At 57.3% G+C, this 24,776-nt stretch overlaps 5 protein-coding genes across 5 annotated transcripts; 2 read left to right on the forward strand and 3 right to left on the reverse strand.

Annotated features, from left to right (window-relative positions):
* Positions 1-92: 92 nt before the first annotated feature.
* Positions 93-990, reverse strand: P884DRAFT_55216 (uncharacterized protein). Its single transcript, XM_069445959.1, has one exon. It carries the CDS (start codon positions 869-871, stop codon positions 263-265), a length of 609 nt encoding a protein of 202 aa, XP_069295618.1. The 5' UTR covers positions 872-990; the 3' UTR covers positions 93-262.
* Positions 991-1,139: 149 nt separating this feature from the next.
* On the forward strand, positions 1,140-7,104 carry P884DRAFT_301515 (uncharacterized protein; the record flags this gene model as incomplete). Its single annotated transcript, XM_069444861.1, has 2 exons — positions 1,140-1,592; positions 1,657-7,104. 2 exons carry the CDS (start codon positions 1,140-1,142, stop codon positions 7,102-7,104), a joined length of 5,901 nt encoding a protein of 1,966 aa, XP_069295619.1.
* Positions 7,105-11,088: 3,984 nt separating this feature from the next.
* Positions 11,089-13,189, forward strand: P884DRAFT_205803 (major facilitator superfamily domain-containing protein; the record flags this gene model as incomplete). Its single annotated transcript, XM_069438674.1, has 2 exons — positions 11,089-11,749; positions 11,820-13,189. 2 exons carry the CDS (start codon positions 11,089-11,091, stop codon positions 13,187-13,189), a joined length of 2,031 nt encoding a protein of 676 aa, XP_069295620.1.
* A 1,027-nt stretch (positions 13,190-14,216) lies between these two features.
* Positions 14,217-17,011, reverse strand: P884DRAFT_205969 (uncharacterized protein; the record flags this gene model as incomplete). Its single annotated transcript, XM_069438689.1, has 8 exons — positions 14,217-15,109; positions 15,171-15,367; positions 15,422-15,496; positions 15,601-15,656; positions 15,714-15,744; positions 15,802-16,647; positions 16,704-16,816; positions 16,877-17,011. The coding sequence occupies 8 exons, from the start codon at positions 17,009-17,011 to the stop codon at positions 14,217-14,219; spliced, it is 2,346 nt and encodes a 781-aa protein (XP_069295621.1).
* Positions 17,012-20,443: 3,432 nt separating this feature from the next.
* On the reverse strand, positions 20,444-24,127 carry P884DRAFT_205871 (P-loop containing nucleoside triphosphate hydrolase protein; the record flags this gene model as incomplete). The annotated part of the gene is made up of 2 exons (XM_069438681.1): positions 20,444-21,068; positions 21,177-24,127. The coding sequence occupies 2 exons, from the start codon at positions 24,125-24,127 to the stop codon at positions 20,444-20,446; spliced, it is 3,576 nt and encodes a 1,191-aa protein (XP_069295622.1).
* Between the last annotated feature and the right edge of the window lie 649 nt (positions 24,128-24,776).

The following is a 24,776-nucleotide window of genomic DNA, read 5'->3' on the forward strand; positions in this document are numbered from 1 at the left end:
CGCAGATTTCGCATCGCTGATTGGTCAGATTCTGGACTTCCCCGCTTTCAACGATACCAACACGACGCGAGCACGGAGCAGTGCGAGCACGGTTCGAAAAGTAGCTCGGAGCGGGTGGGCCACAGTGCGATTCGGCTCTGTGCTCTGTCTCTTTCGATCAATTTACGCTGGGTGTTCCAGTGTCGGTTCCCGTTTCCCTCGCTGCATTGAGACGGAACTCCTGGGCCGGCTGTTGTCGCCGTGGGCCGTGTTTTGACAAAAATCATCCAACAAGACGAGGTCTCGACGGATCAAACTGGACCTGATTGCCAATCCTTCGCCCGGTTTCGCCAAAGCCGTTGGATGCCTGGCTCTTGTTCTGCCAGTGTTGGGCATCTCCCGCTTTCCCGCTTCTGTCTCCGAGAGGAAGCCCAGAGCCGAACAAAGGAACCCCACTTAAACTTTGGCTTCCAGCTAAGCGACAACAAAAGCCCGCTCGACAGAGTCGACGAAGACTAGCCATCGCAAGGCATATTGCTGCCCTGGTGCCGGCGACACCCTCCCGTGTTGGCCCACCTCGGTTGTATCCCGGAATTCGTCGTGTCGAGGACGAGCTGCCGCCGCCTTGCAGCCGCATCGCACCGCGTTTCAAGTGCCCTGGGCCACGGCGCCGACGCCCCGAACGGCAATAACCATCAACCACCAGGGATCGATTGCGGCCGAACAGCGCTTCCCGCACCCCGCTCGCGAACACTGATTCTCTTACAGTGACGGCACCCTCTCCGGGCGTGCGAGGCCTTTCGCTGCCATTGAAGCACGTATTGTGACCGAACGGCACCGCGCTCCTCTCCGGTAATTGCTGCGGGACACATCGCGTCAACCGCACCCCCATTATGTCTCGGGCTTGCGCTAGGCTCTAGCTTCTGGCAGCTCAGCCAGAGACTCCCCTGGCTGGTTCCATCCGGACCTCCAGACCACCGCCTGTCCCCGACCTCGAAACTACAAGTCCCCTAAACGACCGCGGACATCGAACGTGCCGAGAGAGCCGCGATAGAGGCATTTGCGTTTCCAGCGTCGCTACCGATGGGCTTGGAGCAATAATCGGTCTCGGAACGATCAATACATGACAAATGGAGGGGGAAGCTGCTGCCGCGCCGAACATGCTTGCTCCGCCGGCCGTGGCCTCGCTGAGGGAAGGCCCAATGGAGCGATCCCTCAGCGAGGGCATCCGGGAGGAGAGGGAAGAGCTCCGCGAAGCTGCTGAGCAGACTCTTAACGTCATCATGGATCTAAACATTGACGGGACGATCCGCTGGGTGAGCCCGTCCTGGGTCGATGTGATTGGAACCCAGCCGGAGTCGGTCGTGGGCACTCCTATTTCCGACCTCATTGTCAGCGACAACTCAAACATCTTTTCGGAAGTCGTGCAGAGCATGGCCCAGGATGACCGAAGGAGCCAGTTCATCCGATTCGCTGTCAAGCTTGGCCCGCTGTCTAAGCTGATCCCTCTGGACATGCTGAAGGGGCCCGAGGAGCCCGCCCAGCCCGTAATCGTCGACCTAGAAGCCCAAGGCATAATGGTTTACAGCGGACCCTCGGGCGGGGAGAGCCATGTAGGTTTTTGCCATCACCAAGGCTTCCATCTCGGGAGAAGAGGGTACTGACATCACTTCCCAGACGATGTGGATGATCCGGCAGTGGGCGGCGCCGCGCGAGATCAAGATTGATCTCCCTCCCGTCATTGTTGACTCGCTGGGATCCGGCGCAGAGGTGCTTGCAAGCTATCTTACCCAACTCGCCGAGTCGGGGGTGGACGACCCAGAAACGCACCCTCCTCCTCCGCCGGTTCTGTGCCGGATATGCGAGCGTCAGATCTCGCCATGGTGGTTTGAGAAGCACACCGAGTTGTGTCTGCAGGAACATCGCGCCGAAATGGACGTGCAGATGGCTCAGGAAGGTCTCACCGAACACCGCCACGCAATCGTCAAGGTACTCGACGCGCTGGAGGCGAGACACAGTCGTTCGTTGGCGGGAGATCAGAGCAACCTGCCGGTCGCCGAGTACAAGGGCTTGGCGATTGGGCCCCCGACCTCCTCCAACTCGTCCTCTGGCAACTCCTCTCCAGCACCGGGCGCTGTCCCAGGCCGGTCACGCGAACGTTCGTCGGGCTTCGGCCACGCGAGAGCTCGGTCCTTTGCCATCCGCAGGCCCCAGGCCCGGATTGTTGAGCTGCTTCTGGATCTCTGCGATACGGCGATTGAAATCAGCACACCCGCTATCAAGGAGTCGTCCCAGACTCCGGGTGACTTCCGAACCCAGTCACCGCAGTCTGAAAGCCGAATCACGCAGGTGCTGCAGTGGGAAACGCCAGGCACGAATACCCTGGAGCAGGAGCAAGGTCTCGCGCTGCTCTGTGCTGACACCGAGAAGTTCGCCAAGGACAAGGTTGAGGCCGTCTTCCGTCACCGCAGGATCCTGGAGTATTCGGAGCGAATCCGGATCGAGTTTGCCTACATGGTCCAAGACTGCATAGATGCCGCCATGCGCAAGGCTGCCAAGATCGCCGCTGGCCGTCTCAGCGACTCGGCCGACGAGGAGGAACCTGACGTTGGAGCATCTCCTGCCATTGAAGAAGGCATCTTCGCTGGATCCTTCGATGCTCCTTCTACCCTCGCATTGGCTCTGGAAAATGCTGACATTAGCGATGATCCCGACAAGCGTCGGTTGTCCGCGCTGCGCTCCCCGAGGTCAAGGAGCCCCAAGGAGTGTCCAACGCCCAGGTCCTATCGCGGCCATCTTGGAACCCTAACTGGCGCCAGTCAGTCCCGGCGGGGGTCCATGATTCTCGAAAGTGATGCCGGGGACAGCGACGGGAGTCTGAGGTCTTCTGTCGCATCGAGAGCCCCGCAGCGGACAGACTCCCCAATGTCCGAATTTGGCGATCTTCGCCGGCAGGCGAGTTCCCGACAGCACCAGCGAAGAAGCCTGATTCTCCCAGGAGCCGTATCACCGCGAAGACAAGAGTCTCCCTCAAGAAGTGGACCGCCTTCTTCGCCGCTCCGGATTCACAAGCCTCGGAGTCTGCCGTTCCCTTCGGATGTCCTGGTATCTCCCGAAGCGTCGCCGATGCTTCCGAGCAGCGAGTTCACATCGCCCAGCATCTCGCACTCTTACCACCATCACCGGAGACAGTCGTCGGCTGCAGTTTCTTCGGTCCCGGGAGAGGTAGTAGGAGTGAAGCCACCGCCGTCGCCACGGCTCAGCGCTGTCGTTGGCGGTCCGCAGGCCAAAGCCGTTCCGCCTTCGATCAAGGACTTTGAAATCATCAAGCCCATCAGCAAAGGTGCTTTCGGCAGTGTGTATCTGTCAAAGAAGAAATCCACGGGCGAGTACTTTGCAATCAAGGTCTTGAAGAAAGCGGACATGGTAGCAAAGAACCAGGTCACCAATGTCAAAGCTGAGCGCGCCATCATGATGTGGCAGGGCGAGAGCGACTTCGTCGCGAAGCTGTACTGGACCTTCTCGAGCAAAGATTACCTTTATCTGGTGATGGAGTATCTTAACGGGGGTGATTGTGCATCGCTGATCAAGGTGTTGGGGGGGCTTCCCGAGGACTGGGTAAAGAAGTACCTCGGAGAGGTCGTCCTGGGCGTCGAGCATCTGCACAGTCGCGGAATCGTGCATCGAGACCTCAAGCCCGACAACCTCCTTATCGACCAGAAGGGCCATCTCAAGCTCACCGACTTTGGTCTTTCACGCATGGGGCTGATCGGACGACAGAAGCGGGCGCTCAACAGCGGCACTGATGCAGCTCCCGACCTCCTCAAGCAGGGTCCGTTCGCTCGGTCTACCTCGATGGCGTCGTCCCGATCGACTTCGATGGACCTCCACGGCCGCAGCCAGTCCCCGGGGTCCACCCCGCAGATGACACCGAGCGACTATGGTTCGAGCATGGCGCAGCCCTCGTACTTCAGTCTCGGTTCATTCTCTCAAGAACCGCGTCGCGTCTCGAACCAGCGTAGCGACAGCAGCAGCAGCGAAACCTTGACGCAAATGCTTGGGGGCTTGTCTTTGAACGACCCTCTTGTGAATAACTCGCAAGCCATGCTGTCGCCCGCCGAGGGCAGCGAGGCTGAGGCTTCTGGCTCCCCAGACCTTGTCATGTTTTCTCACTCGAGCACCCAGAATAGCACCGAGTCCGGCAAGGGTACTCCTCCGCAGCCCGCTATGGCCCCCCCCAACTGGGCGCTGTTTGATCCGGAAGACACGAATCGCCGGTTCGTCGGCACACCCGATTACCTGGCCCCAGAGACTATAAAGGGCGAGCCGCAAGACGAGACGAGCGATTGGTGGTCTGTCGGCTGCATCATGTACGAGTTCCTCTACGGCATTCCTCCGTTCCATGCCAGCGAGCCCGACCAGGTCTTTGAGAACATCCTGGCCCGCAGGATCCATTGGCCAGATGAGAGCGAGGATGAGGTCTCGCCAGAAGCCAAGGATCTCATTAATAAGCTCCTCTGCATGGATCCTCGACAGCGGCTGGGGTCCAACCGTGAGGACAAGTTCCAAAGCGGCGGCGAGGAAATCCGCAACCATTCGTGGTTCAGCGATATCAACTGGGACACGCTCCTCCAAGACGAGGCCCAGTTTGTTCCGCAGCCCGAGAATCCCGAAGATACTGAGTATTTCGACGCCCGCGGTGCTACCCTGCAGACCTTTGCCGAGGAAATGGAGGACCAGCATTCACCTCCTTCCACCGGTCCCGCTGCCGATTATCCGGATCGTCCGCATGACGCCCTCTCTCGCGTCAGGTCTCAGGTTATTTCAATGAAGCGCGGCCTCATGCCGCTCCATATTCCGCCGCACGTCCGGGACCTGAAGAGCAGGCGGTTGAGCGAGCCAGTCGTGGCTGATGATTTCGGAAACTTCTCATTCAAGAATTTGCCCGTCCTCGAGAAGGCAAACAAGGACGTGATCCAGAAGTTGCGAGCTGAAGCGCTGGCAGCCCAAAGCAAGCCAATTAGCCCCGGTGGCCTGGGAAGCCTCACGTCTCCAGGGGCGTCTCTCGAAGGCAGTCAAACCGTGTCGAACTCGGTTCAAAAACCGCTCTCCAATGCTAAGGCGTCCCATAGACCGCAATCTCCTTCGGGCGGCAGCCACGCCAACTCGTCTCCTAACCGTCTTTCGCAGCCGTCGTCCCCCTTGCTGGTATCGTTCGTTGCTGGCGGAACCGACGGTCGGAGGAAGACCTCAAGCAATTCTTCCAGTCTGTCCCAACCTTCCGGGAGCTCGTTGCAACCAGGCAGTTTCTTTGAGGTGCCCCGCGTGCCTCCTAGTTTGCAGAAAGCGGCCACTTCAATCTCGACCACCTCATCCCCTGGAAAAGGCCGCGTCGGGGCACCGGCCCAACTGCCGAATTCGCAGCAAAAGTCGGTCCCGAACCATGTGCTGTCAACCCCACGACACAGCAGCAGCTCATCCGGCGGGCGTTCTCGCTCGCTCACCGTCGGCTCACAGGATGGCAGTCCGGTGACCACCGATATCCTAGCAGCCCATCACAGGAACCGTCGCAGCCAGGTCCTCGACATGTCTCCGTCGTCGTCAGACAACGAAGGCGACAAGGCGAACGCTCTTCTCCGAGTTCAGCGGCGTCGTCTGAGCTCAAGGCGCCTGTCCTATATTGCTGCCACCGACGGTCCCGTCTTTCGCCCCTTGGACGTGCTGATTTGCGACGACCACCCCGTATCTCGGATGGTGATGGAGAAGTTGCTAGAGAAATTGCGATGCCGGACCATCTCCGCAGCTACGGGCAGTGAAGCCATCCGGTACGCCATGAGCGACATCAAGTTTGACATTATGTTCCTTGAATTCCGGCTCCCGCAACTCTCGGGGTCTGACGTCGCCCGTATGATCCGCGACACAAAGCACGCCAATACCCATACTCCGATGGTCGCCATCACATCGTACCTCAAAGAGCTACCGGCTCCCCAGTACTTTGACTCCCTTGTCGAGAAGCCGATCAGCTCGTCAAAGTTGACCGAGGTCTTGAGTACGCTTTGCCATTGGAAGCCTCCATCGCCCGGTCAAACCAATTCCCTCTCTTTGACGCTGCCACATCCTGTCCCGTCTAGCCTGCGGCAAGAGAGCCTGCGGCTCGAGGACAGCCCAACTTCGGCCTCGTCCGGGTACATGGCTCGGTCTGGCAGCAGTTTCCGCGAGGACTCCATCAGCAGTGTCTATGGGGACTCGGAGTCGGTGGCAACGGATGACATCCCGGTTCTCATCAGCCGGAAAGCCACAGGCGATTGGGACGAGGGCGGCCTGGGCATCTCGGGTGCAGACGCGATGTTCGCAGGCCCTAACAACCCACCCCCATCTCCTCTTCAGCCACGCTTCCTCACCCAACAGTCCGCACCCGCTCAGATTGAGCACTTGGCAGTGCCGCCCAAAGGTCCTGTGCCCAAGCGGTCACTAGAGAAGCTCAAGGCTAAACGCGAGTCGATCGAGAAGCGCCGGTACGAAGGCAGCGTCGACTCAGCGGATGATGAAGACGACGAGCTCGGCCTTGGCGCCACCGCTGCAGGAGCAGGAGCACCAGGCATCCAGAGGAGCAGCGGAACCACGAGCGGAGGCAGAAGCGGCAGTGGTAGCGTGAGTGGCAGTAATCCCGGTTCGCCCTCGAGCGGCCAGCAGTATCGCAGTAAGTCGGTGCTGCCATCGTCCAAGCTGGGAATCGAAATGATGCGCGCAAACAGCCACGATAGCATGAACGCCGGGTCTGAGAGCGCGAGCACCGCTGAGCCGGCAACTCAGGTGGTCACACCAAATCAAGAGGTGCAGCAGCCGGAATTCCCCAAGATCGAAGCTTCTTCTCCTGGCTCCGAAACACCGGCATATACTCCCCCCAAGGAGACGCGTGCCGACGCTGTCCGCACCCCTCCCAGTGTTGGTGAAGGCGAAGGCGAGCTTGACGATAAGGCGGTCGTTGACGTGGAGGAAACGCCGCGCCCGACGTCGTCGTTGGGAAAGGCTCCGTTCGAGGACGAGGACCCGACGCCGCGGCGGCCACCGGTGAAGGTAACTGACCGCGAAGAGTCGGTGTCGCCATTCCCTGGGGCGATATGATACTTCGCTCTTCTCAACACCCAGGACCGACCAGACTATGGTAATTTGAGCGGCCTGGCTTGAGTTTACCAAGAAGAATTTCAACCCAAACTGTTTACTAATCCATCACATCCATGCCATGCTTCTTTTGCACCCATTCAACCCGACATGTTCACATTTCCTTTCCCTCTTTTTTTTTTTTTTTTTTTTTTTTTTTTTTTTTTTTTTTTTTTTTTGGTTTGTTTTTGTCTCTCACATAGCGCGGCGTTCCCGGAGCCAGGGTTAATGGCGGAAGAAAGGAGTAGTTACAGAAAGACAGACCACGAAGTTGCATCATCAACTGGTTGAGCAGCGGCAGCGGCGACAGCACAACTTTGCATTTCCTTTTTCTTTTGTCTTTCCTGTGGCCGAAGCGGTGTGACAAGGGGAAATGGGACTCCACCGGACAGACGCAGCAGAGAGGGCGAGGCGAGGACACAGGCATATTGGCAGGGCACGGCATCAGCCAAAGCGATAGCGTCGAGCGTGGGCGGGGAGAGGTTGACAGCGTTGCGCCTGTTGGCTTGGCTAGCCCAATTGCTCTGCTTTATTTGCTTGGGTCCTTCGCCAGTAGACCCTGTTGCACTGCGTCGCAGTGTCTCCTGCTATTCTTTCCCTTTGGGGTACGCTTAGGAGGTTTGATCGGGGCGCACCAGGGTAAAAAGGATGGGAGCTGGAGGTTTGATTAAGCGCACCTAACCCAACACCTTCACGTCACTCTGCTTCCTTGCCTTCCTTCCCTGCTTTCCTTTTAATCTGTTGTTCACGGTTGCAGGTTGTGTGTTCTTTTTTTATGTACATACATAATCCTGCCAGGCGATGTTGAGTGGGCTGAGGTTACAGGCTTCTGTCCACTGGAACATAAGGAACAACTCGAGGGAGGGAGAAAAGGACGGTAAGGGCGGACGAAAACTGGGAATAAAAGAAGAAATATACTAGGTTGCGATAAACGGAAAATTCGAAGTCGGTGGAAGTTGCACACCCACCAAGGTTAAATTCAACAAGACAGGTTTGGGCAAGCATAGCGTGGCACCATAAGAATGGGTTACTTTGGCAGCGACCTAACCTCGGTCATCCCTGAGCTTCACTTCGCTGAGATAGTTCCCGCATACGTATTCGGTTGAACCGGTTTTACCTCTGCCGTAGTCTCTTCTGTGACTCTTGTGGTTTCTGCGGTAGAGCTTCGGGAAGTAGCATGAGATGTTAAAATCCAAGACCGGTACCCCAATCCGCACGGCAAACATCACCAGTACGGAGTAGGACATACGTCGAGGTTCTCGCAACCGGGATGCTGGCCTCCCCTCGCCGGCCTTCCTCAAAGTTAATTATGCTTGGGATACGGAGTGCGGATTTCGAAAAAAAAAACCCGTTCGTGCTCAAACCCCACGCTTTACCGATATACTTGCCCGAGTCGAGATTAGGGCATGAAGAAATACAGGTGATGCTCTCTCGGTGACTCGATGAAACCATGCTGAGGCGCGCCGGCCTCGGATCACCCTTCGTTGCTATCACACGTCCGCCGTACAAGCCCATCGAACGAGGAGAGAGGGCACGCGACACCCTCTCTCTCGGCGTCGTCGGTGTTCACCACCGTGCATACGCCAAGATCCGTTCTCCGGCGACATTGGGCTGGTGTTGCAGTGCCAAGGGAGCTAAGGAAAGCCAAGAGAGGCGACTCAACGACCCTCCCGCAGGACCGGCGCCGCTCTTGGTGTGTCTGGCCAATCAGCGGTGGTGCGCGGAGCTGTGAGTTGTGCTGCAGTACACTACGCGCCCTCGAAGAACACGTTGAAAATGATGACCCAAGTGGTTTGCGTAAGCAGATGGCCTTCGCGGGATCGAAATGTCACATCTTTCCGCCCCAAGCCACCTTTTTCGCCCATCCTGGGACTTTTCTGGCGGGGTCTCTGTCTCCCAAGGTTAATCGCCCGGTGACGTCGGGAATTCGAGCATTTCGGCACGAGTCGCCTTCGTTTTGGGGGGTCCGGGACGTGGGGCCCACCGGCCAGAAATGTTAAGGCCCCCTCCTCTGCTCCCCACTTGCCAAACTAGTTAGCTCGAGGTTTGGCTTTGTTTAGAAGATCTTTCCAGATCCTATCAGGGCACCACGTGGGTGGGTCGCACGCTCTGGTTGGACCGACACGGGACAAGGAATCGAGATCTGCGGAGGTTACCTTGTTACCGTCTGGATGCGTCGGATTTGGGCAGGTGGGGGACTTGGCATGCGCTCGGAAGCAGGGCCGTGGTTCGAAGAGCGAGTGTGACGTACGGGATAGTTATTCGGTACACTAATGAAGTTAGTGTCTTGCTCGTGCTGTCCGTCGGCTAACGAGTGTGGGGGCTTGCGAAGAGACGCTAGCATGGCTGAGCTGGCGTAGTGTAGTTGAAGCAATTGCCAAGATTGCTTGTTTCTGTCTCCTCATCTTGGGAGGACTATGGCGTCCACGGAAATCGGAAACTAACAGCGGAATCATCGCCAAGAAGGAATCGGTGCAGATCCCGGGCCCCGTTGACGTTCTCACACGAGCCGGCGGCGGTTTGCGATAACTAAGTAGTAACTACATAGTACTACTCCGTACTACTAGTAAAGTAGGCAGGCGGTGAGATACTCGTGCCTGGGGTTGCAGAGGGCTTGGGATTCTCCACTCTCGAGGTTTCCTTCTCCAGTCATGGTCGAGGTGATTAAGGGCAGGCTGCGGACCCCAGACCTAGTGTATATCTGTATGTACATACATACAAGGACTCACCAAAGTCGGAACACGGTGGAGAAGCTTTCTAAAACTGCGTGGGGCCGGAAATGAAAAAAAAAAAAGGGAAACATGCTTTGACCAGAGCGGCGTCAGGACGGCGAGAGTGACTCTATGGTTGATGATGGCGACGCGTTTGCTGACGAATGCTCTGCATCGCAGCAGAGCTTTGTTTGGCCTCAACTTTACGTTTCGTTCGAGACATGCTGGAACATGGGCGCCTACTACGTATGATGGGTAAGTTTGACCCCCTGTCTGGGTATCAACAGGGGCCCTGACAGGCAGGCGCAGGCAGGAAAAACTGGTGGTAGAGGCACAAGAGGTTTTTCCGAGAGAGCCCTGGTCGGTACCTGGGCAGGGGGTGAAACTTTGGCTCCCTACCACAGTAAGCACCGAGCACGCGGCCACTTGCCCGAACCGTGCTTTGCCAAGTGCTTGGCGGCAGGAACCAATTGCGCCGTCAGGAGCGGCACGGGACAGTCGAGACTGCTGCGAGAGCTGGACCGCACTGAGCCCTCCATACTGCTGCTGATTGGAGCGCACTAGCAATGTTGCGTACGGACACGAGTACGTCCGTACTCTGAGGAGTATCGTGCCATGCCGAGCCCGTGGGAGAACGAGTGGTTAGAATTGCTTGGCGCGGTGAGTTGGTGGAGAGGTGGCTCTGCCCAGGATTCGCCTTCCCATGCCAACAGTTTTTTTCCTTCCGAGTCCCGTCATTGGTCAATCTGGAGCCGCTACGGTACATAGGTACTTGCATGTGCATTATAGCATGCCAGTTTACAGAGTACAACCATCATCCACTCGCTCCTCCCCCACCACACCACCACCCACCATGTCTCTCGACGAGCTCCGGTGTTCCCTCCGCGGGATAACCCACTCGAACGCGGACCATCCGGGGCCCATCAAGCCCCCTTTCCTTCCTTTCTTCCCGCCCGCTCCCAGCACGCCCCTCTGTAAAGCTTAAAAACCCTGAACCGCCCGCACTCTTGCTCCTTCCCCTCCCCCAACGTCATTCGACTACAACTACGCGCCACTCTCGCGTCCATCACCCTCAGGCTCACTGCCCATCCACCGGGGGCACCTCCGTCCTCCCCTCCTCCGTCCTCCCTTCCTCCGTCTCCGTGACCGACGAGGGACCACAGCAACCTTCTTTCAAACCGCCGGCATCCCGAGGCACCTCCGACAATCCGCCGACAAGGCCCGGCAAGTCCCGGCAATGACCGACACCGTCCTGCACCACCACCGTCACGACCCCCCAGCTGGCGAGATCCCCGTGCCCCATGGCCCGGAAGTAGGCAATGAGCACGGCCACTACCCAGCCGGCGTCGCCACCGGACAGGAGCGCACCATCTTTGCGCATCTGACCCACCCCGACGACTGCTACACGGCCGACGGCGTCTACTGGGCCGATCTCCCGTTCTGGAAGCGCGTCGCCTTTGTCAACAAGGTTCAGAATGAGGAGGCCAAGAAGGAGCTGGCCGCCATCGGCCGCATGATGAAGGCCGACCCCCTCAGCCCCCTGTCCTGGTACTTCCGCAACGCCGTCCTGCCCGGCGCCGGCCTCGGCCTCGAGGGCTACGTGCTCTTCAGCATCGGCAACCTCGACCCGCTCTTCAAGGCCGCCTGGCCGACGTGCTGGGGGAAGAACCGCACCGAATGCGACGCCAATTGGATCGCCTCGGTCACCTACCTCGAGGTCGTCGGCATCATGGTTGGTCAGACGGCCGTCGGCATCATCGGAGATTGGATCGGCCGCCGCTGGGGTCTCATCCAGGACGCCGCCATCATGTTTGTCGGCTTGCTCATGATCACTGCCAGCTGGGGCCTGAACCTGAACGGCTGGGTCATCTGCTACGCTTGGTCTCTGTTCTTCTACGGTATGTCGTGTCGTCTGCTTCGCCCTCTGGAGCCTCGGCCACCCTCTTCGTTCTAACCTCCCATTTCCAGGCTTCGGCGTCGGTGGCGAATATCCGATTACCGCAACATCGTCAATGGAGAATGCCGTTTCTGCCGGGAAGCTCTCGACGCGCGAGGACCGCCTGCACCGCGGCCGCAAGGTCACCATGGCTTTCCTGATGCAGGGTTGGGGTCAGCTCATCAACCAGGCCGTCTTGATCCTCCTTCTGCTGATCCTCCACCACGGCGATGGCAACCCTCCGTATGGCACCACGACTGTGCAATGGATCTGGCGTCTGTCGTTTGCCATCCCCGCGGTCGGAACTCTCTGGCTTGTGTACTACCGCGCCTACAAGATGCCCCACGCCAGCCGTCAGCTCGCCGCGGCCAAGAAGAAGAACAACGTGACCGGCTACGACGTCGAGTCGCTCCGGCTGGCAGGCAAGTTTTTCGGAGGTCGCCTGCTGGCCACGGCCGGCACCTGGTTTTGCAACGACGTCTTCTTCTACGGCAACAAGCTGTTCCAGGCCCAATTCATCGCCGTCATCAGCAACAACCCGTCGTCCGTCATGACCGGCTGGATTTGGAACTTGTACAACGTCATCGTCTCGCTCGCCGGCTACTACTTCGCCTCCATCCTGATCGACAACAAGTTCTACGGCCGCAAGATGATGCAGCAGGTCGGCTTTCTCATGTGCTTCATCATGTTCATCATCCCCGCCTTCAACTACGAATACTACACCTCACCCGCCGGCATCAAGAGCTTCCAGGCCATGTACTTCCTGTCCAGCTTCTTCAACCAGTTCGGTCCCAATAGCGTCACCTTCCTCGTCGCCGGCGAGGTGTTCCCGACCCCTATCCGCGCCTCCGCCCACGGTTTCGCCGCCTGCATCGGCAAGTCTGGCGCCCTGCTTGCCTCTGTCCTGTACAACTACATCGATACCCAGACCAAGTTCTACGTTGTTCCTTGGTTCGGTCTCGCCGGCATGGTCCTGACCTGGCTGTTCCTCCCTGATACAACCGGCCTCGATCTCAAGGAGCAGGAGCGCAGGTGGGCCTACATCCGCTCTGGCCGCGACTCCGAGTATCACGGCATCGCCATCCACCCCAAGCACCTATCCCTCTGGGAGCGCCTGAGGGGTGTTGGCAAGAACTACAACCCCGAGCTCGATGTGAAGCAGAAGATCGAGGACATGCGCGAGGAGTGGGCCGGGAAGGAGCGTCTCCGCCGTCAAAGAGAGGCCGGTGGCGAGCCCGCAGGCCCCGAGGAGCTCGACGACGAGGATTGGACCGAACAGGTGAACGAGTACTTCCGCCAGACTACTGACGAAGGGCTCGTGACGGGAGAGAGCAGCGAGAAAGGAAAAGGTCCGGCGCGTGAGCTGCAGGTGAGCGAAAAGTCGGGGTCGGAGTCGGCGTGATCGTCGCATTGATTTGAGAGAGGTGGACAGTCGGTTGAGTTCTGGTTGCGCTTCATGTTTTTTTTTTCTTTTCTTGGCTCTCGAGCATTTGGAGTAATGGGAAAGCAAAAAAAAAAGGAGAGAGAGGAGAGGAGAGAGAGAGAGAGAGAGCAATTTATAGGCATTCAGGAGTCTCATGTTCTGCACATACCCTAATAACCGGGTCTGTACGACGACCCTTGTGGCATCTGCTGGCACAATACATCGCATTGTTGCACTGTGCTCATTACTCTCCTGTGCTTCGAGGGCCAGTGAAATGCTCTCCTGGCTTCTTTTCTATGTTTAGAGAGAGCGGTTTGTTTGGCCCATGTCCGATGCCAGCCCAACTAGTGACTATGGACTTGGACGTAGAACACTCTTCAGCCACGGATTGTCCTTTTTCATCACAGAACATCACCACAAGTTCATCCACCATGCATCTCTGCGGATCTGCTCTCGAATTTGCTATTAAACTGTGACGGGGCTATGCTACGCTGAGAAACATGGAAAGAGACATGCTGGATCCATGTCGCGGCAGGGCTTGAGCAGTTTGTCGCGTTTCCAGTAAGTAGTCACTGCTTCATCCAGTGCTCCAGCCGAGTGATAACGAGAAGATGGCACAGAGTTGTAACTCCCACAGAAGTAATAGTAGAACCGTTATCTTCGGACCCCCGTTGTCTGACACGAACCCAGTCACCCGTGGCGCTATGCAGACTCGCTGACCCCGTGAGTGATGAATATTCTTCTGCTTCCGCCGCTCCCACGCAGTGCGTGACAAACAACAAGACATTGACTTCTCTGAACCTCACCCGCGTCTCACAAGCTATATTACGAATCCAAACTTCCTCATCTTGCTGGTATCTGGACCAAGATTCAGTACCGGAAGAAAAATCGCTTCCCACACTGCTCCCCTCCTATATGTCATGAGCATGCAAGAGCAACCAAAAAGACCACAGAGCCAGAACCAAAGGGGAAGTATATCAGGACGAACTTTTCCTCTCCTGCCCAGTCAATCATCCTCCAATCCATACGTAGCCCTTGCCACTCCCCAAAACCACACAGTTCCATCATCTACCTCCTTCAGATCCCTTAACCAATCTAAATAGAGCCCGACCGTCTCGGCGGCATCGAGCTCGAATCGTTCCCCACACAGCGTACTCCGTATCCTCCTCAGGACCGGCACCGTTGAGCTCATATGAAGCAGCACGAGGATGCCGAAGAAATTTTGTGTGAAGAAAAAGCTGCAGGGGATGAGTCGCTTCTGGCGACAAGGAGGCGACATGGCAACGGGCCACTTGAGAGCCGCCTTGAGGCACTCGGCAGCGCCGACCGCGTCGTCATGGCTCATGGCGTCCGGATGATGCAGCGCTTTGTAGATGAAGGGACGGTGGATCAGGTATTTGGTGTAGTAGTAGCGCGAGCGGAGGAGTGCCACCTGGACGTCTAGGATGTAGGCATAACGGGACGGGACTGCATCAAGGTCGGTCGTGAACATGTGCAGGGCAGTGTCTGTAGGGCCTGGGACCGGCGGTTGGGGTTGGACCTGTTCTGATTGTTGTTGCTGCTGCCGCCGCCGCCGCCGTTGTTGTTGTTCTTGTTCTTGTTGTTGATATTGATGTAATTGTTGTTGGATTGTGTTGGGTCCTGCCGTAGTGATCGGGGTTGTGGCGGGAGTGTAAAGGGATGCGTTTGTCCTGTAGAGGCCGACGCTAGGGTTGTCATTGCCGTTGAGGTAGATGTCTGGGGCATCATCATGCCAGCGCAGGTGGACCGGGAGCATGCCGCGCCATTTTTTAAGCTGGAGGGCGAATTGGTGAATCGTGGCGCGGTCGACGCCCGCGGAGGTTGGCGCGGGACTGTAGTGCGCCGACATGTGGCTGAAGAGTGACGTCTCCGATTTGCCTGGAGGGCGACAATGTTAAGACCATTTAGGGAATCATCCGGAACTCGGAGGGAAACACACCTTGGTTCAAGACGGCATGGAAATCAACCAAAAGCCGCCGAAGGACGATTTGGGAGGCGAAATGCTCTTGGAAGTGAGACTCCTGATTACTTATGTAGTCATCCTCTGCAAACGGACCGCTGAAATCGGGCAGTCCGACTAGCAATTCCATCTTTGCCAAACCTGTGAGGGGGCAGCAGAACTCGAGTTTGAGTCCACTAGGAGCGATGGGTTAGATAGATCAGTGATGGTTCGGTGAACGGGGTCCATACGTCTCCATGATCGCGCAGTGCCAAAAGGCTCGGCGCGTCAGATCTGCCTGCGCAGAAGACAGGACGCTCGGATGGCTAGCAACGTTAGCCCAAGCGATGAAGTGTGCCCCGGGCTGGGCGAACAATGGCATTGGGGGTTGGGGGTTGGCGAGGAGGAAGCGGCTTGAGATTGGAGATACCTCGTAATGAGAGCCTGGCAAGCGGCGGACGCGGAACCATTCATCCTCCAGAAATCCTAAACTAGTCAGAAAATTTCCAAGCGGGGTTTGGGTGCCGCGAACGGACGACATACCAACGGGGAGAAACAAGTCCCGTAGTAGATGCTACATGGATTCAGCCAACGTGCGAGACGCCCTCCGTATCTAGAGCCCTAGTCTTACCTCGCAAGTTCAAACATTTGAACGTTTTCGAGACTGCATTCGGTCGAGTTGAAGCCCATCCGCCGCCGGGCCTCGTTGAACAGCTCTAAGCCCGGCGGGCGGTCTCTGGTGCCTCCTTTTACGCCACTCGCTCGGCCGTTATACACATGCACCGGTGGACCTTCGGAACCGGCGATGGCAACCCCCCCCAAGGCGAAGACAAGGAAGGCAATGGTCGATGGCATGTCATCGCCGAACCCGTGGTTGAAGAGGGCAGGCAAGGTCTCGGACATGAAGGACTGTCGGTCGAGGATGGGGCAGAGGAGATTGAAGCTGTCAAAGTAAGCCTTGCTCAGCCTCTGCATGGTGTCCCAGGTCAAGTCCGTGATCGTTAAGGGACCCTGCCCCGCTCCCCGGTCGGTCATGGAAACGGCGGAGCCCCGTCGGACGGGCTTGCCGGTGATGGTTGACAAACGCCGGAGCCCAGACCGGCGGGCAGCGATCGCGCTTAGCGGGCCTTCCATATCCAGAATAGACAGGTCGACATCGGGGATTCTGTGCTGTATGGATGCAAGGAGCTGTTGGATGGCGGGCCACCTAAGCATCTGATGAACGGAGGACACGTATCGATAGTGGTCTTCTTCCACCACCTCCGCGGTCGAGGCCTCTCCGGAAAACGCATAGGACGAGCTTGCAGGGACCGGCTGGCCCAGTACTGCCTGAGCTCGTGGGGGTGGGGATGTGAGGGAGCCGGGTACAGAGCATACCGGGGCCGACAGGCCGATCGCGGTGCCCTGGCCCAGGTTGTCAAGCTTGCCTTCGAGGCCCTTGATCCGATCGAGTATCTCGACCAGAGTCTTGTCTTTCCTGCAGCGGCATAAGTTGGCACCCCGGCCACGGTTCCGGGGAAGGGAGCACCGTACTTGGTCGGTTGGGGTTCCCGGTAGTTGCACTCCAGCCGGAACTTTTGACATGTGCCGCACTTGGGCCGTTGCTCGTCGCACCTTTGTTTACGACTGCGGCAGGTATCGCAGGCCTGAGGCCGGGTTAGACTTATATATCGATATATATGGGAGGCGGCCGGTTCTGGACTGACCTGTGCCGCTATCGCACCTCTCTCCTTCCTTTGGCTCATCTCCAGAGAACCAGCGGTCGAGAGGCTGACAGGCGTGATGACCTTCGAGAAGGCCTCGGAGGGTCGGATAGTCGGCGTGACGGGAGTGCTCTCCATCCTGAGGTGCAGCCGACGCGCGGCGTTTAGGAGTCGTCGGTCAGCCCACAAGGTACGTCGACCAGGGTGCGCCCAAGTCTGCTGCTCCCTGTCACGCGGGTACGTACAGAGGTAGCAGGGCACGAGGGCACGCAAGCATGCGGCGCCAAGGGATATCTTGTCTGCTCGAGACCGTATGCCGGATCCGACCACGACATAACAGGTCAAGAAAGGCAATGTGCATCCACCATCACGCAGAACCCCTCGTCTATCCAATAATGGAAGGGAAAGCTCGGCGTGGAGGCGTCCCCGGCCAGCAGAGAAGAGAGGGCTGGGATCACAGTGGAAGTCGCGGAGGGAAGCGGGGGCGAGAACGGAAGCTAGGACTCGATGGGTTCAGGGTATGGTGCTAGTAAACAACTGGGACTGGAGTCGGTCGGTACGAGGAGGCAGGGAGCGAGGCCGCGGGGACCGATTCGAGATGGGTGTGGAATCGAACTTCAATGTCAGAACACATACCCGCGCAACGACAGGGTAGTGCCTCGAGAAGCCCGAGATGTGGATGTGCTCGGTACTAGTAGCTCAAGGTGGACGGGCATCACTGGAAAAGGAAGGAGGAGCCCTGTGCCCTCCAATCTCAAAATATGAAGCGATCGCGAAGGACTTGACTATGGGAGAAACTTGGAAAGTGCTCGAGTACACCGAAAAAGGGAAGTGCATCGTTCACCGGCTGGCTAGGGCAGACTCGCCCGAATGGGGCCAGTACTGGGCGCCACATGAGGCAGGAACCTAGAGCGGCTTACTCTCTGCAGGGCGCGTTTTGCGGGGCCTTGGGTCTGGGGAAGTGGCAGGCACCTACGTCATCAAGCAGCGCGGGTGGAGGCAGGCGACACGCCAAGCGCGTCACAGGCAACGTGGAGCCAGTCTAGCAAGATCTCGCCGCACTGGGGGAGTTCCTGTTCCCCTCGCAATCCCTGTCCGAACATCGAGATTACCTACCCTAGGTACCTAATATATCGGGTCAAGATGAGCAACTGGACAGTAGCCCGCCCCGACATGGCCATTGGCAATCGGCCACGCCCGGGAAGTATCCGAGCAGCACGTTACGGCCCAGGCCCTGTTCGCCCAAGTGAACGGAGCTACGTTGCGAGCTTGGAAAGTGCCGGTATCATAGTGTAATCCGTACAGAGTTACATGGTCCATGCGGTAGAAGTGGTCGTCCGTATGTACTCCGTACTGTAGAGTGGCACCCTGGCGACGATCATTGCCAAAATGGTACGTAGCGTTGAAATCCTTGGCATCGTAGCTGCAAGGTTCATTCTGGACGGCATACGGAGTATAACTAACTACACTACGGAATACACTACCAAGGACAAAGTCCACCATGATCGCGAAGTGCTAGCCATGATACGGCGGTGCATTCCACATAGGTCAGGCATGGAGGGAATCCCATCGGTCTCTGTCCGAAATGCAGACTCGGACGGCCAGGCGCGGATTGCATCGCGCGGGCTTCGAGGAGCCAAGGTGAGAAGTGACAGGAGAACGGCATCATCCGTCATGGACCCCACTGAAGGTTGCACAACCCCAACCTTGCAAGGTAGGGTACTTACTATGTAAGGTCAGGTACGGCCTTGGGTACCCGACCAACCTACCCGATTATGGAATGTAGGCGATGAGGGAACACGGTAACACTTAATCTTATCGAACCTCCCTCTCGTCAACACAGGTACCGGCAGTGCCCGATATTAACGTAGAACTAGTATTTCGAGCTTTTCCGTAGTTCCCATACTCGGACGGGGGATGAAGTATACAACAGCCCAGGTAGGTTCAGGTTCAGGTAGGGAGTAACGTCATATCCTGCACAGTATCGGAGCGTTGGGTTGACAGGCGCAGAAAAACACTGTTAGATTACAATCAAAGCGTTGCCTCCTTGCTCGGCCTACTACAGTATTTAGAACCTCCGCGGACCATACCCTAGTGTAAGGGTCGCATGTGGAGAAAAGCAAGCTGTGGTAGATGGATGAAATCAGTGGTCTTCGTATCTCTGCTAAGATGGTTGATGATGGTGGTGGTGATGGTAGAAGAAGCTGACCAGGGCTCCCTGTAGGAAGATGTGGGTGGCTGTAGTGTAGTGTAGTGTAACCCTGGTGGGTCCGGGAACCCTAGTGGGCCCGGTCCACCACACAAGCGGATAGTGGATCCTCCATGCGGGGACCTCGACCGCTCGATCGGCGATCGCAGGCGGGTGCCGGTAGGTTTCCTATCTTTCCGTCGCACTTACCACCCAGTACTGCCTGAGCGCTGCAGGCCATTGCGGGGCGTACCGAAGCCTGATGGGAGAGGGGCGAGGGCAATATGGATATTGCACGCATGCCGGGGCCCGATGCCACTACACTAGCAGTCGGGGGCAAACTCGTGTTAACAAATCGTCCCTCGCCCAGCCGAGAACCATCAATGTGAAGGAGAGGAGTGTCTGACCAATGAGAAATCGGGCCCCCGCAAGCCTTGTAGGGCTGATCGTTTGTTGTGTCAGGGTTCAAGCACAACAAGCACTGTAAGTAAGTTTACAGTACACTGGTACATTACACGGGCAGCCAACATTTCCTGCGGGACCCCCTTCGCGGGCCGGGCCGACTTGCATGAATCGGAGCTCTTGGCTCCGGACCTACACCACTGCAAGAACCTGGGGCTCTTGGGCGACGTCACGCAGAGTAATCTGATCCAACGAATCTGCCGGCCAACATTCGAGAGGCGGGAGGACATTGGGGGGTGGACTCACCTTGTCAGGCGCGATTATTTCTTATACTCGATGTTTTAATAGCGGCATGGGCTCTTTAAAATGGCCGCCGGGATGTACAGTACATACATACGTTTGTATGATGGAAGTGGGGTGAAACCCCCCCGTGTACATACACCTAGGTATATACACCCCAGGCACTCAGCTATCGGCGTACTTTCCCTCGCGGCATGCCGCAAGAAAGGAAATGGAAAGGAACAAGGAGTGTCTGACGGCGAGGTCACACGCTCTCTTGCGAGTACGAATTCCCACGTCTCCGTGGCTGTCTGTTAACTTCATTTTCGCTTTCCACCAATATATCAAGATCTTCAGCGTATACCTGGCACAAACCAGAACCACAAACCACCACTACCATGTTCTGGCAACACCACAGACCATATCCCGTGCCACCCCAATATGCCTCCCTTCACAACGAAAACCGTCAACCCTCGCTGAAAACGGCCTTAGTTGCTTGCCAGTGTCCGCGCCGTGCTGCGCATAGGTTGTAGCAACCCCCTCCTCGAGTCATCGTATAGCTTGTCCACTTACATCTCGCGGGTAAACTGTAGTAATCTGAGCAGCTCGAGAACTTTGTACCACGATTGACGTCGAATGGCCGGAGCGCTTCATTCGCGATTCGATCTCTGTGTTGTCTCGTTCTGCACGAAACATGATCATCACCCAGCCTCACCGTCCGAGCCAGCAAATCGCACACGGGCCTTCTTCGGCGTGGCGCCACCATCCGGCGTCGGAGTCCCCACTCGCGGCGTATTCCCGCCCGGAGATCTCCTCTTCAACCCCCTTCCGGGCACGACAACAACCCCATTCTTCTTTGCTTCCGGGGGCGATCCGTTCACAGTAACCAGATCTTGATCCGGGTGACTCAGCGCCCTCCCAAAGCCCCTCCCAAAAAGGTACTGCGGCACTTCTAGCCTGGCCATCTGACCCTCCCCGCCGTCATCTTCACCCTCCCATTCTCCCTCTCCCTCGCGGCCTGGAGAGAGGGGCAAGATCTTCGCGTTCAGGATCCAGTCGTAGATCGGTCGGTCGTCCAGGATCGAGCGGCACTTCCACATCTCGGCCTGCGTCATCTCCCCTCGGCGGCGTACAATCACCTCTTCGACGCTGCCCCGCAGCACCAGCGTCTCGACCGACACGGGCTTGCGCTGGCTGATGCGCCGGCTCCGCCCTATCGCCTGCGCCTCGACCTGCGGGTTGAGCACCGGCCCCAGGAAGTAGATGCGCGACGCCGACTGCATGTCGAGGCCGAAGGCAGCCTGGCTGATGTCCATAAGCAGAACGCTGTGAGCCCCCGGCGGGAGAGGAGTCAATCGGGTCAGCTTTGTTGACCGGGGAAACGGGGTAAGGTAGGCGAAAGCGAGAAGGGGATAGGGTGTGCGCGTGGCTTACCGGAATTTAGGATTGTGATTGAAGGTCGCCACATATTGCGCCCTACGCTCAGAGGTCAAGCCCTTGGCGTAGATGAGGTGGTGGATTTGAAGCTGTATTTCCTGCGTGAGTATGGCCGGGTGGAAACGGGACGGAACACTCACGATGTCTAGAAGGCCAGCGAGATAGTATGCCACATTTTCGTTGTCGTAGAAGACGAGTATCTGCTCCGAGTCTTTGTATTTGACGATCTGGTCAATCAAGTACGAGAGCTTTGCCGAGGCCGTCGAGACGAGTTGGGTTTGTGCAAGCGGCGCGGCAATCCCGGACCCAAGACGCTCAGCAGGTTCGGGCGTGACTTCAGCCTTGGGCAGCACGTTGGTCAGGATGGCCGAGCGCCGTTTGCTCGGGGTGCTGCTATCCTGACCCATCTGGGTATTTCCGGCGAGCGATTTCGGTTCAGAATTGCTTTCGTGACCGCCCTGTTCCTCAATGCCCTTTGCTCGCTCTTCCCAGCCGTGCGCTGCAAATCGGCCGGTGTCGAATATGACCTGTAACGATGTTGGGGCATCAACCAAGGGAGAGAGAAACCTCTGTAGAGCAGAGATCATGCGTGAGTCCGTACACACAGGGTCACCGTTTCTGAGGTCGAGCGACCATTCTCGGCCTGCGTTCCAGGGGAAGTTTCGGACGTAGAGCGGGATCTCGCGAAACAGATTAGCACATCGCTTCATGTTGTTTCTCTCGGCTACCCGGCCGAGTGCAATTGCGTCGCGTAGCAGAGCCTCGTCCTCGGCGCTGACCTGAACTTTGCCCTCCCTCAGAAACTCTTCGGCCGTGTCAATAGCCTTCCGGATCTGGTCGGGCGAGAAGAAAGAGCCGCCAAAAAAGCTCGCCTGTCTCAGATTATGTACAAGCTCGAGCAGCGCCTTCCTCTGCCGCGGATGGAAGAAGTAGTCTTGGTCCGTTCGTTGCGACTGAACGGCGTTGAAGATGATCATCATGGAGAATAGGTTCAGAGCGAGCCGATCTTGATAGCAGCCGTCGAGATAGACGATCTTTTCGTTAACCGGTGGCAGGAGCTCCCCAACCTCGGACAACCGATGCCGGATAATAAGTGACCGCAAAGTCGCTCTGAGACAGTCAGTACGGCCGATGCTCCGAGCCGAGTGCCTCGGTTGCATGACGTAGACGGCCCAGTCCGCCGGAGAATCTCCGGCCTCAAACCACTGATTCGCCCACGGGCGCAGGCGTAAATAAAGGGTTGCAATGGACCCTATGCGTCTCAGATCCTCCTTTTCCAGATCCGGGGATGTTTCGGCCTGTCGTCTGGCGAAGTGGCGTTGCCCGGCGTCGGAGCCGGGGCTGGGCGAGTCGTCAACTCCAAAGAGGCCCTTGGACGGCGTGCCAGTGACAACCCACTTTGCTGAAACCTGTAGCTGGTCGATAATCAGGAGCATATTGCTCTTTCGACCCAGCGTGGAGTTACCAAGCTTATGACCTTCGTCAACGATGCAGCGCTTGAAGTGGATGGCTGCGAGGGAATTTCTGAGGACCCGGGCACCATTTCCGTCGGCTCCAAGGTCTTCGGCCAGCTTCTCAAATCGAGTCGACGAGAACAATATTATCTCATGTTCGAGAAGCTCCTGGACGGTTGGAAGTGCGAGATTCCTGTCGACTACCAAGACCCGCAGGCCGACAGTGTGTTTTGCAATCTCCTGTTTCCACTGCTGCACTAGGTTTGGTGGAACAATGACAAGCGAGCAGTGGCTCTGACGCACTTTGATCGGAGGAGACAAGGCAGACGACTTCCGGCTCTGGCGATGTGGGACTGGGCGAGGGATGTAATATACCTCGGGGTTCTGTTGGATGGCATCAACACAGCTGGGATACTCTATACCATCTGGTTCGAGGGCACCAAACACTGTTTTCCAGGGCACCGAGTGGCGAGTGATGCAAGCTGCAGCCATGTCGGCAAGGCTACCGACAGTCTTTCGGACAACAGGCTCGGTCGTCCGAAAGAGGTCGGGAGTGGAGGAAGGAATATGCCGCGTCGCTAGAATGAGCGCTAGGCAGATGAGAGTCTTGCCGGCGCCCATCTCTTCGGCGAGAATGCCACCACAGGGCCCATTGTAGTGTCTCGGTTCCCTCAAAGCAGTGCCGGTAGTTGGGTCGTAGTACCATGGCTTCCCCAACTGATCGGCGACCTCCATGAGACGTGGGTCCAGCAAATGCTGGGGTTGCGACTCTCTTTGGAGCATGAGCGCTGCAGACCGGCGCTGATAACTGTAGAGCGTGGTGGAGAGACCAAACACGTCGCTGCTCATCAGTCTGTAAGCTGCCTCACGGGCATCGTAGTCATGGATGTCGTCGGGATTCGGATCCGGTGACGGTATGCTGTTGAACATGTGTAACAGAGACTCGGCCCGGCCGTCTCGCGTGCTGCTCACTGTTTCCGAATTGACAACAAGGGGTGGACTGGGAAGAAAACCACTGCCTGCCGATCCTCGCCAGGTGCTGTTGGAAAAATCCAGCCGCGTAAGGAGGTTTAGCCTCGCCTTTCGCAATGACGGATCCTGGCGGGGTACGGTGCGGTTCTCAACATCGTCTGGGAGAAGATAGACCCGCACGATAAGTTTCTCGGCTCGGTCAACATCCTTGCTGAGACTGATGTGAATCCAGCCATGCCGCAACAGCGAAGAGTAGGCTGCGAGGCAACCAGAGGAGGACACGAGATGTTCCTGGATATTTTGGTCCAGACACTGGCAGCGGGATGAGCCTTTCCGGATTGGAGAACAGTCGCCATTCTCGACCTGAGCCGCATACGCTGTGGCCGAGTGCCGCTGTGGGCGGAAATGACGCCATTCTGCTGGTTCCAAGAGCGACCACAATCCTTCGGGAAGGAGCGAGTCGGACTTGTCAAGAACCAGGCAACCGGCGGCGATATAGCGCCAATGGCTCGTCGGCGACATTATTGCCGGTCATGAAAGAGAAACAAGTCTCGACTCATCAGCTCTGGCGCCATAGCAGTATCGAATCGAATGGTGTTTACGAAGCCTTTCTGTGCTGGGTGTTGCCTGAAGTTGCGAAATAAGCCATTGCCAAGCGATAAGGCTGACTCGCATATGGGCTCCAGCAGGCAGGGACGGGAAGTGTGGGGAATGGGGAGCCCCCCTGTGCGGATTCTCCGTATACTCTTCCGTACGGATTACTGCAGTTAATCTGTACTCCGTACAGTATTGTATTGTACAGTACGTACTCGAGTTGCGGTACCTACGTAGTTGCGTACTTCATTACCTCCTTCAGTCTCTACGGATTACGCGGTTGAAAGCACTGATGAGTGGCCTGTCAACCAACCATGGTAAAGCTCGACGCTTACCACAGACAGTGTACACGGTAAGCCGAACGAGAACTCGAATCAGTAACCGGTAACTAACTTTCTGCTGACGCCAGTCTCTCTCCCTTGGCTAAGCAGTGCTTCGAACCTGGCCATGTTCCAATTCTTAAGCTTACCTAGGTATTCTCTACCTCGATATCATGTTTCATCTCCAGGTTCAATAGGTACGTGCAGACGCGCAGTGTCGGTTGCTAGTGTGTTCGCAACCCACTTCCCTGCGGGCG

Source organism: Thermothelomyces heterothallicus (genome assembly GCF_042370625.1).
Source record: "Thermothelomyces heterothallicus CBS 202.75 unplaced genomic scaffold P884_scaffold_20, whole genome shotgun sequence".
NCBI lineage: Eukaryota > Fungi > Ascomycota > Sordariomycetes > Sordariales > Chaetomiaceae > Thermothelomyces > Thermothelomyces heterothallicus.